This window comes from Rattus rattus, chromosome 4 (assembly GCF_011064425.1).
Source record: "Rattus rattus isolate New Zealand chromosome 4, Rrattus_CSIRO_v1, whole genome shotgun sequence".
Lineage (NCBI taxonomy): Eukaryota > Metazoa > Chordata > Mammalia > Rodentia > Muridae > Rattus > Rattus rattus.
This window is the reverse complement of record NC_046157.1, coordinates 55135104-55147224: the sequence shown is the minus strand read 5'-3', so window position 1 is coordinate 55147224 and position 12121 is coordinate 55135104. Positions and strand designations below refer to the sequence as shown.

Sequence of the window (12121 nt, the reverse complement as noted above, 5' to 3'; positions counted from 1 at the left end):
GACCAGCCTTAATTTCTTGCAAAGGCCCTACTGCCAAATATCATTACACTGGGGATTGAAATCAAAGAATCTTTGAGGTAAACAAATCTTCATTCTGTACTAGTGATGGATCAAAATACTAAGCTATATACTTTTCATGTTCACTATTGTCAAATATTCAGCTTTGCCAGTTAAGAACTTTGAGAGAGGGGCTGGGAGGTCGTTCCATAATACAGTGCTTACCTGCTGTGCATGAGGTCCTGTGTTCAATCTTGAACACCACACTCACAACAGTAACACATGAAAGACAAAATACCGTTGAACTCCTCTAAACATTCACGTTCTCAGTGCATTCTAGAATACTAAAGGTGTCAGTTTTCTCTTGAAGAAACTTGCCATTCCCTCTGAGTAGGAATTTTTTTAAAAATTTATTTATTTATTTTTATTGGATATTTTATGTATTTACATTTCAAATGTTATTCCCTCTTCCCCCCTCACCCATCCCCTTTCCCCCTCCCCCTGCTTGTATGAGGGTGCTCCCACTCCCACCCACCCACTTCTACCTCAACACCCTAGCATTCCCCTACGCTGAGGCATCAAGCCTTCACAGGACCAAGGGCCTCTCTTCCTACTGATACCAGAAAATGCCTTCCTCTGTCACATATATGGCTGAAGCCATGGGTCCCTCTGTGTGCATTCTTTATATCTGATGATTTTTTCTGTAAATATTCACTCAAAAAGGGGGGGGGACTACAGTTATTATAAATGCATGCCCTCAGATTCATTATGAGAGGAGGACTCCACGGAAGGAAAGAAGGAAGGAAGGAAGAAAGGAAGGAAGGAAGGAAGGAAGGAATAGGAAAAGGAAGGAAATGCATAATTAGGTGGATTGGGAATAAGAGTGGACGAGTGGATTTTGGAAGGAATTGGGACAGGGATTAATAAGATTAAAACATGCTGTATGGAATTCTCAAAAAAAAAAATACCGCAAAAGCATTTACCAGAAACTTAATACCCCCACCACATGGCCTTTGATAATATAAGGATCAAAACAAATGTTGTATCTGTGTATAATAATGTCACTTTCCCCTTAAGTCACAAGCCGAAGCTGTAACAACAAAAGATCATGAATTCTGAATGATTCTTAGGGAACACTATAGTAAGGAAAGTCAGTCATGGACACAAAGACGTGTACCACGGTCTTACACAGAATCTGAACCACACAGAACTCATAAACGTGAAGTAGTTTTTAGTAAATGCCAGTGCTTGGAGGAGTCAGGTGGCTGGCAATTTCAGGGAAGGTGCATTTGATGACTTAAAGCACAGAGCAGTAGGGAACACTATTCTGCAACAGAAGTACTGATGTGTCTTCATGGCAATACACAAGTAAATATGTTTTTAGTGGAAACTGTGAGATGATGGGGTTCTTACTTTGACTCTGATGATTATTTCACACAGTGTGTGCTTCTGCATCCGTAGGGAATGATTCAGGGACACTGACATTAAACCACATCCATGTAAAACATCGTATAAATATCACAGCATTTGCATGTATCCCTGACCCAACAGCGTTTATGCTTTCAATCATCTTGCAGTTATTAAAATACTGAAAACTATGCCAGGGCAGCAAAATAAACTTGCTGATACTTCTTTTGAGTTCATAACATAGCTATATCGTTTCTCCTTGCCCTTTCGTCCCTCCAAACTTTTCCCTGCTCCATGGTCACTCTTTCAAATTCCTACATACGTTAACTGTTACTACATGCATACCTGTGTATGTATATGTATATAGGTATAAGTATATCTATATGCACATAGATTCCTATATTTAAACTTGGTCTTTATGATGTTATTCATACATTGGTTTACCCAGCTGGCCATTTGCTACTGGATAATCAGTGAGACTATTCCTTACCCACACCACGGAAAGTTCTCTCTGCAACAGAATTACTTTTAATACTGTATTATTTAGATCAATGGTGGTGAGAATATCCTGTACATTTTCAGTATATAAGCAATTTTTTCATGCATTTCCAGTCCATAGTTGAAAAAAAATAATGAAAATGAAACTTGGGGGACACCCAAAGTAGACATGTTTTCTCAATATACTCTGAATATATGACATTGTATTCTTTAACTGTTACATCTAACTATATAATTGTAACTATTATGCTTCAGAAAGCTGGGTTAAACTCCTCCCAAATAGCCTATTACATCCTTTTCTGCTTGCATAGCGTAATCTACTAAATATAATCCTGGAAAGAACTTACCTTCAAATAAAAAGTTATTAAAATTTAAGACAAATTTTAGTTTATTAGGACATGAAGGGACAAACAGATATGGGTGTCTTTTATTTCTAAACAGGTACTTGTTTATACTGCCATATGTAATATCTTCAAGAAGTTCGTTTGATGAAGGGGAAAGAAATATCTGTATCTCTCAATGGCCGACTGTCTAGGGAACACTTACCTTTGTGGCCATTTTGCTTTTGTTCTGAAATCTAATAATCTGTGAGGCAATTTGGCATGTTATCAAAATATAAGCAGGATGGCTGGCAAGCCTCCAAATAATTTTCAGAAGAAAGCAGGCTAGGTAGTAAAAGCAGAATCAATACAGGGAAAATTACAACCTTTATGGATTGAAAGTGTCCCCCACAAAGAGGTATGTCAAGGGCTTCATTGCTCTCCTCTGAGGCTTTGGGAGGCTGGCAGGACTTATGAGGACTGCAGCTCGCATGAAGAAAAGTAGTGTTATGTGCCTGCTCCTGGCTGTTCACCACACAAAAGCCAATAATCAGGAAGTGAGCTGATTACAGGGAGGGAGCTGTCTGAATTTAACTATGAGCTTCCTTCTTGAGAAAATGGGTCGGCCACTGTCTTTACCCTGGGCTTTGGGAGTGAGGCAAAGGCAGTGGGTATGAGACTGTGGCCATGAAAGAGACTCTGAGTAGGCTCTTTAACATCCAGGACTCACATCTGCTTTCTTCTTCTAGTGGGATCCACTCAAATGGCTTGGATGTCCTCAAGGCATTTCTGTAATCAAAACAAACAAACAAACAAACAAAAACTTTCTGATGTTTTAAAAAGTGAAACCTCACAGGAAAAAAAATAGTCTTTGGGTTAGTTAGTAAGAACTAACAGTTGTGTGCTGATATTATCTGAAGGCCACCAGATGTGGTGGGTGCTGTAAATCTAAAGAGAAAAATTTAAAAGATAAAAATCTTAATTGGCTTCTCTCCAGAATTCACAGTCCCAGGCAAAAAAGGGAAAGTGAGAACAATCCCAGAGCCACAGCAGTCACTGTAGCGCCCCTGGGGCTGTGACCCCAGAGAACATGTTGGCAATCCAGCCCCGCCCTCCCCCTTCCACTCTCTCTGCCGCTGTTGTGCCGGTGCAGCTGGTGTGCTTTTGACAGGGAAAGTAGAAATCAGAGCCTGTCAGGCATTTCACAGATCTGTCTGTTGGGTTGGGAAATCACACCTTGTTGCATCTGGCTGTCCAGATTTTACAGTTTAACAAAAAAAGAACATCCAACATCCTGCCCGTGAAACCCACACAATCCCTTCCTAAGTCATTGTGTTCATCGCCCAGAAGGTACTTACCTCGGCTCTTTTCTTTTCATACTAGGAGGGAATGTGTTCTTCTCTCTAGACATGAAATAATTCTTTAGAGACAGAACTAATTGTTTGGCTAAAGATCCAGCATCTTTCACAAAAGAACCTGAGGCAAGGTTAAAAGTCAAAACATATGCAGAGAGCTGAGTCCCCGAACAAAGAGCTCTCACAAGGCTTGAGAGTGTCAGAGTCAGAGTCGATGACTTCAATGGGTTTGAAAACATCTTTTCCTGGGTGATGTCTGTTAGATTCCTGCCACCAACATCCAACTGGCTACAGAACTAATAGTAGTCTAGAGCAGACAGCAAGGACAAGGATATGAAAAATAAGAGGAATGAGAGGAGATAAGAGAGGGAGGTGGGGGTTGATTTACAAAAAGTAGCACTGAAAGAAAAACAAATCAGGGAAAACATTGCACAGTAGAGGGCAAATGAATCTAAAGAGTCAGTAGGCAGTGATTGGTGGATACAAAGTGTCACTCTTTTGTCTGGAGTCCTGAAATCCAAATGTAAAATTATTTAAATTAATATGCAAACATTAATTATTTCTTAAGCAGCTAGTTCCCCAAATAACCACACCAAAACCTTTAACTATTTTAAAGCTAAGGCCTTAGCTCATCAACCAGTTCATCTAAGTTAACCGGACTATCTAGTTCCATCCAGTCACATGGCTATATCTTTCAGGCCCACAGTCATAACTTGCTCTCCTGCCATGTCTCCTGTGGAAAGGCATTCTTCTTTCCTCCCAGAGTTCCCCTCTTCCTTCCAGGAAGTCCTACATGTCTCTCTCTACTGCCCACTCACAGGCTTTATAGCCTTTTATTGACCAAGGTTTGAGCAAGGTTTGCACAACAAAAACTGTTTATCGGAATTAACTCTTAGGCCAACCAGATCCAGGGCTACAGAATTTAGCATTTGAGTACACAGCAGCACCAGACCAACCCCAACATCCAACTCTTCACAATGAGCTTTAGGTAATCAGATGCACATGTACGTAGCATGTACAAGGCGCTGAGCTCAACCCCCAGAACAACCTGTGACACTGTATAAACACTCCCTGTAATCTTAGGCAATTTTCAAGTGTAATTGAGCCATATAGAGAAACCCTGCCTGAAAAGGCTTGAATGCTGTATTCTAGTGCAAGCATTCTTTCTCTACTCTGTTTTATTTCAGTTTATTCTTTTACGACAACATTATGCTACCATGAAGGAACTCATTAAGCCATTAGGTTATCCGTAGGAGTTGTAACCCTTTTATTTCCTTCTATTATCTTACTGTATATCTGAAATTTTAGGCAATATACTGCATAAGTCCTCACAATACACACCCCTGTCTTCATCCTAGATTTAATTAACGTTGCGATATAATTTAAAAAGTTGGCAGAAATGGTTCCCACGAGTTCCCACTCTGTGGTTATCCACACGCTCTAGCTGTTTCTCTGTCAGCTACTTTCACACACTGTCCCCTTGGTAGGTTGTTGCCATGCCTGACACACCCAGTGCATTCCAAAGGCTGCGCTAGCTTGGCCCCACGCCATGCTAGCCCCAAGCATTCTATAGTCTAACACGGCTTCCTGTCATGGACTCTGCTCACACTCCCAACAACCCAGTGAAATCATGACTCAGCAAACTGTAACCCAACAACCAGATTTATACGTTAAATGTTCAATGTAGAATACATCCACACAATTAACTTACAAACAATTTATAAGGATATATAAACCACCCACCTAGATGAGATATAATTTGCTCATCTAGACACACAAAACCCTGTACACATCCATCCCTGAAGAATAGTCATAACAACCTGTAAATGTGCAGAGAGAAATCTTAACATCTGCAGCCGTGTTCTCTTGGCTACTCCTTCCCCTCTCTCTGATCTCCTTTGCGGCTCTAAAACTTTTCTCCCACCCGTCTTTCCTTCTCGTCCAATCACAGGCCTCATTCTATCCTGTACCTAACTTCACCTGCATAATGACATCAATCCACAAATTAATGGGAAATTGGTTGAAATTTTCTCCACTTAAGATGATGTTGACTATAGATTTGTCATATAAATCATTTATTATATTGAGCTATGCTATTTCAACCCCTATTCATCCTAGAACTTTTATTATAGAGTAATGTTGGATATTGTCAGAGACCTTTTCTATACCAGTTGAAATGATCACATAATTTGTACCTTTGAGTCTATTTTTACATTGTATTCCTCTTTTTAAATTTATAGATGTTGAACCATTCCATTTGCCAGAATTTTTTGAGGATTTTTGCATTTGCAAAATGGTATATAGTTTTCTTTTGCTGTCGCATCTTAATCTGGTTGGATTCAGAGAATAAAATTAGCTTCACAGAAAAATTTTAGAGATGTTCTTTTCTACAATCATTTGATTACTTTTAAAAGTTTGGTTTTAGTTCTTTTTTAAAGGTCTGGTAGACTTTTGTTGTGATTCTGTCCAAATCTGTGCTTTTAAAGTAGGTGAATTAAAAACAAACAAAAAAATTATCTGGTTATAGCTCATTAAAATTATTAATTACACCTGTGTTTAACTTTGGTGGGTGAGTTATATTTAATAATTTAGGTTTTTCAGTTTAGCAGAATATAGATGTTTAAAGAATGAATTTGTCACTCTCCAGTCTCCTCTGATATTTGTTGTGGGAGCTCCCATCCATCCCTAGATTCATTAACTCCCCATTCAATCCTCCTCTCTTTCTTCTTTCTTGAGGTTATTTTGAGCAATGTTTGTGATAGTCCCCAGATTTAGCTTTGATACCTTTCTAGGACTTTCTCACTGATGATCTAACAGGACCCATTTGAGTCTATTTTCCAAGATGGCGCTTTGGTCTGTGTTTCCCTCATTGTACCTTATTTAAAGAGGGAGCCTTGGGTTATATTCACCGCCGATGGTGATCATTTGCCCTCTGTAGACTTTTCTTTTTTTTTTTTATTGAAAGTTAAAATTTATTAAGCCATCACGTGCCAAATACTCAGGTTCAAATTAATTTCAAAATATATACAGGCATGTAATAAACTTAAAAATGAGAAAAGTGGATTGGAAACTGCACAAAGCTACAAGTGACTGGTGGAATTGAGTTAAAAGTCAAGGTCATCAACTATTACAAGCTGTTTTCCCTTGGTACCCAACATTCAATTGATTCACAATTATCTAGACCTTTAAAGAGCAATTTTTAAACGCACTTGGTAACCCTAACAAATTTGTCCATAAACTGAAATGATAGTAACTGAACCCACCATTTTCTACAAATTAAGTTAATTTTAAGCAAAGTGACCTCAGTGGCGAATGTGTTTCATCATTTATTTAGATGTTGAAGCTCTCGCACTAAGTTTTTACAAGCTGATGAACACTGACAAACTATTTCTCCCACAGAACTATAACCACACATTACCAGACAGTATAACTATATGGTCGAACTAACATTAATACACATCACGATTTTACCTATTACATAATAAAACAAATGATCAAGTATCCAATTATTAAGTTACATAGCTCAAAAGGCATATAAAATATTTCTGCTCAGTTCACTAGCAGATCCCACTCTTACTTTTTTTTTTTGCAAGAGATTGGGAAGAGAAGGGGAAAACCATAATTCAAACAAGTTAGAAAACCTCAGATAGGTCTGGAAAACACAAGAATTTCAGAAATTTTGATGAAGTGGTTAGCTACAACAATGTATCTCTACGTCTTAAAAATATTTACTAAATTAAAGAGCATACTGTACATGTTCTGCACAAGACAAAGGCAACATATTACTAAAAATATTTAATAGCCTCCTCTCCTTTCTTGTTCAGGCCCTCCCTGTCAGGTTGCAAACATTAAATTAACTATAAGGCTTTTTGTATGGAGACATTATTGAAGACATGTGCTTCTGTAACCACGTTGATTTTCAAATGGAGGTTTCCCAAAACAGCACAAAATAAGACAGAGACATTAAATAATCATTTTAAGACTTAGTTTAAAAAAAAAAAAAAAAGAATGACGGCTAAGCAAACCTGATGTCTTCTGGTGTGAGTGTGGGAGAGTGAGCAGGTAGATAACAAGAGAAGCCCATGGTGTTTGAGATGACTGAAGGAATACACCATGGAAGGTCTACAGAGTTCTTAGTTCTTGGAGTATTCGTTCTGTATGATGCTAAAAATATACAAGTATTGTGCTGGGTGTTTTAGCACCTGATCCTTCTAAATTCCTTACAGACTAATAATATTCTAGCACGGGAGTACATTTAATGACATTACTCAATACCTTATTTTAGGAAAGGTCAATTGGTACAAATAAGAAGCACATTTTAAATGCCAACCAGCAAAAATCTTTTGCTAAGTGTCCAAACACGTTGATCATAGCCCAAATATAGAGGTTGCAATTCTGTCAAGCTTGTAGCCTGGTAAAACTTTTTCAATATTCCTGTGGAGCTTCCACAGGTAAGTGGACACATGGGGTAAATAGCAAATCAGTTTTACTGAATACGACAGTTGTTTCTATGACCGTTGGAATCCTTGAAGCAGAGCCGCATTTTAGGACAGTACTTCTCCAGGTACAAAAGTTGCTTGCTGCTAAAAGCTCCATGCCGCTTTTGTCTTATGAATTGTACTGCATCTTCATAGTTCATTCCACCTTCAATTAATGCTAGGGCAACAAGCCCCGGAGCTCTGCCAAGGCCTGCAACACAATGGACAGCAATGCGGCAACCAGGTTCTTCATGAAACTTAATCTTCACAAGACTTAACCAGTCATCAACAATCTGGTTGGATGGTGGTACACCATCATCAAAAGGCCAGTCAAGAATATGAATGCCTTCTTTCTCCACAAGAGTAGTGTCGTAAGCTGCTTCTCATACTCTTACTACTGTGGTAACTCCATACTTCTTAAGTTCCTCTATAAATTTGTTTAAGGTCGCATTGGTTGCATTGTGTGTAATAAGAAATCTCATGTGACTTCCACAGGAGCAGGGCAGTTCATTCGAGTCATGTTAATTTAGTTTAAAAAAACACCCAATAGGGTTATGAAAGAATTAAAAAATTGAATACAGAAATGATTCCAAACAAAAACAAAAACCGAAAAACAAAACAAAACAAACAAACAAACAAAAAACCAACAAACAACCTGAAGTCTACTTCAATATTCAATATACTCTGCTTGAAATTCTCAGTGCTTTGAGTATGAATTGGGAGAAACGGGCAACCCAGTAATACTGAGGCGATACAAAGGAAGTGCGCTGAGGTTCACCCCATCCAGGTCTGAGCTCTTGTGAAATGCTCTGCAGATTTCAATTCAACACGACTGTGTCCAGGTTATCCACTCTCATGGGGGCTTCTTGGTGGAGTAGTAATGAATTTCTACAGTTCACTTGTCTGCATAGAGGTTGTGCTGTGCCTGGCAGTAGTCTCCACTGCCCTTCAGAAACTCCATAAATGTGTGACGGAGAAGACCACGGAAAGGAATATGTCTACTCATTGAAGATTGTAGTCTAATCATACAGCTGATCCTGAGTCGGCGAAGGCGGTGGCAGCAGGTCAGGCGGCGGTGGGCATCACGGGGCAGCAGCGGCAATGCAGGCGGCGGGGGCACCAGACGACCATGCAGAGAGCTGCCGGAGGAGCATCGCCGAGCCGGCCGCAGCCCAGAGCCAATGAGCGCGCCCAGGCTCTGTAGACCTTTCTTCTTGCTGTTATTTTAGTTGGATAAATCAGAAATGCACATTTTCAAAAAATGAGTACCTGCAGCTGGTGGCATGTTTTATTAAACATAACAGTTTGCGGCTGGCAAATTCTTATTTCCTTTTTGTTATTTTAAAAGAAGCAGAGGGTTTGTTGGCCCATAAAACCCAAAAACATAAACAATGAGTTAAGGAACCAGGGGAAGTAGTGGGTCCTGCCAACTCTTCTCTCTTCTTCTCTCTTCCTATCCTGTTATTGTCTAACGATTAGAAAAAAATTTCCCTTTTCTAGGATCCATGTAGAAGAGGATAATGAACTGCTATTAGGGAAGAAAAATCAATAACAGATTATATGGTGCCTTCAAGTGCCATTACTAAGGATGGCATGGGAACCTTTCCCATCATGCTTAGCTGCCAAAGCATGGATTTGGCATGGATACAATCATGGGTTTAAAATATGTAAAAATAATATAACACTGCTTAAGCATATATAGATTCTTTTCTGGACTAAATTCCTAAACATATACTAATATTATTTCATTGGGTATTACAAATAGCATATACATGTTTCAAATGTAATGAGAATATGCATATATGTATCTTTGAATGAAAGTGCAATTTTATTCAAGAAATATCATCATCCAAGTATTTTTATACCTATGGAGCTTCCTGAAATTCTTCTTCCATAGATACTGAGGGACAGAGGCGTTGACTTCCCTGCTCGAAGACAGCATATACCTCCCTCAGATTCTTCTCTAGTCAGCTTCAACACTCTGTCATCTTGTCTTTGTCTAACTGTCTCTCCCACTCTGACAAACTCATTTTTCTCACACATTTAAGATAAACATGATTATTTATACTGCCGTAAATTCCATGTCAACACATTATTATTTTATTTATTCATTCATTCATTTTAGGTTTCATCATCATAGTTCATAGCGTCTTGCAGAGCTCTAACTCAATGTTGTGTAGAACATGTAAACCAAAGCCAACTTTGATCATCAGCATAATATTCTGTCATTGAAAATATGGCCATTTCTTCTGGTGTCCCCCATTCCCTCTGATTCCTACAATTTTCCACCCTCTCTTCCACAGGGAGGAAGATTTTTGCCTCGTTTTATTATATCTTGTTTTGTCCTGTTTGGATGTCTTCCCTTGGAGCCCTGCTCTCTTCTGAAGAGATGGATAGGGAGAGGATCAGCAATTCAAAGGTATTGTAGGGTTGGGGTAGAGGGCTGGAAAAAGGAAATTGTGGTAAGACTATATATTGTGTGAGAAAAAAATCTATTTTCAATAAAAAAGGAAAAAAGAAAGAAAATATGAGTTGGCTGACGTTTCTGTGAACATAATTTCAATGATACTACTGAAATTTTCTGTAGGCCTTCACCCATCAGCTTATAGCCAGTGAAATGCTCAAAGAATATATCTTCATGTACCATCCCTGGTACAATACCCTAGGTAAATTGATTCACTATGGTAGGTAGTCTGAAAGCACCTAGTCTCAAACCTTGAGAGTCAATAAAGAATCAGAGACCACATTAGATGGAAGAATAAATGATTTTATTAGGTCAAATATAACTGAACTTCCATACACAGTCCAAAATTTATGAATAGGTAATTGCTCATTTTAAAAGACATTTAGACTTATATTTTGGTTATTCTGTCATTTTGTAGTTGAATAGAGCTTGTCTTGCCAGAGAAAGGATCCAGAGGGAGATTAGTTAGCCTTTTTAGAAAACCCTATGACAGTAGCACTAAGCTAACTCAGACCAGTTATATTCAGCAAGTTCAGCAACTTGATCTCCAGATGGCTGATCCACAGGTGGGTCTGAGGTTACAAGAAGACTGGAAGTTTCTAGAAGTCACATAGGTCGGGTGACAGAATCCAGATCTGTAACCGAAGGAAGGATAGCCACGGACTCCATAACTCACAGGTCTAAAGCCGCTGGAACCACATCCTGAAGTGTAGAAGCTCCTTGACCCATAGCCCAGGGAATGGCAGCTGCTAGACCCAAAACCAAGAGAGCCAGCATATGTGGTCCTACAAGGCCTGCAGAAGTTGGACACGCTTGGACGGTAGCAAGGACGCTGGCAGGAGCTGGTCACCACATGGGAAGTCTGGCATCTGATGGGCTGGAAGCAGTTCTGATGACAGCCATGGCCGAAAGAGGAGCCCAGATGGCAGTTTCTGGGAGAGCAGAAGTTAGGGCTGTGGGTCAGTTGGCGCGGGAAGGAAGAGCCACAGGAGGAGGGGTAGTATAGTTGACCTCCACAGGATCTAGAGGAGAAGCTTCCAGAACAGCAGCTGTAGGACATGTTGAGAGGAGAAATGAAATCAGGGAGGTGGCAATGGGGCAATGTGAGTTAGAGTGACATGGTCCAGACAGACATCAGGTTATATATCCTCTGCCACTGGGTGTGTCCACATTCCAGTGGCTCCATTCACCTCCCTCACCCTTCCCATGAAAATACTTCCCTTGGCTATTAAGTTTAATTTTTCACACATTCATATATTAATTGCAGTTTAATCACTGTGGTACACAGTAAGAAGACACTCATAGTTTCTTTGCCCTGGAGTTTGCTTAGGTTTGAAGTTCACGGTTACAGTTTATCCTATTTCCAGAGTCGTCTTTTTTGATTCATACATTTGCTGAGACTCTGCCCGGTACAATAATTACATAAATTCTACCTTTATTTCCTTGACACTAAACGTACTCAGTGGTTATTACGCAAAATCAATTGTCTCTTTTGTATTTCACTAGCACACTGACATGAAATCTTCAAATATTATATTTAGATTTTTTTAAATGAGCTATTATTAGACAAGCCTCTGCCTAACATGTTGAGCTAATGATTAA

At 39.3% G+C, this 12121-nt stretch overlaps 1 protein-coding gene and 1 pseudogene across 1 annotated transcript; both read right to left on the bottom strand.

Moving 5' to 3' along the window:
• Nucleotides 1–8063: 8063 nt before the first annotated feature.
• LOC116899019 lies at nt 8064–8643 on the bottom strand (annotated as a pseudogene).
• A 2163-nt stretch (nt 8644–10806) lies between these two features.
• On the bottom strand, nt 10807–11617 carry LOC116899018 (keratin-associated protein 13-1-like). The gene has a single exon (XM_032900467.1). It carries the CDS (start codon nt 11577–11579, stop codon nt 11052–11054), a length of 528 nt encoding a protein of 175 aa, XP_032756358.1. The 5' UTR covers nt 11580–11617; the 3' UTR covers nt 10807–11051.
• Between the last annotated feature and the right edge of the window lie 504 nt (nt 11618–12121).

What these genes read in the sequence shown, in the direction of transcription:
- LOC116899018 (XM_032900467.1), bottom strand. Translation starts at nt 11,579, where the DNA reads ATGTCCTACAGCTGCTGTTCTGGAAGCTTCTCCTCTAGATCCTGTGGA.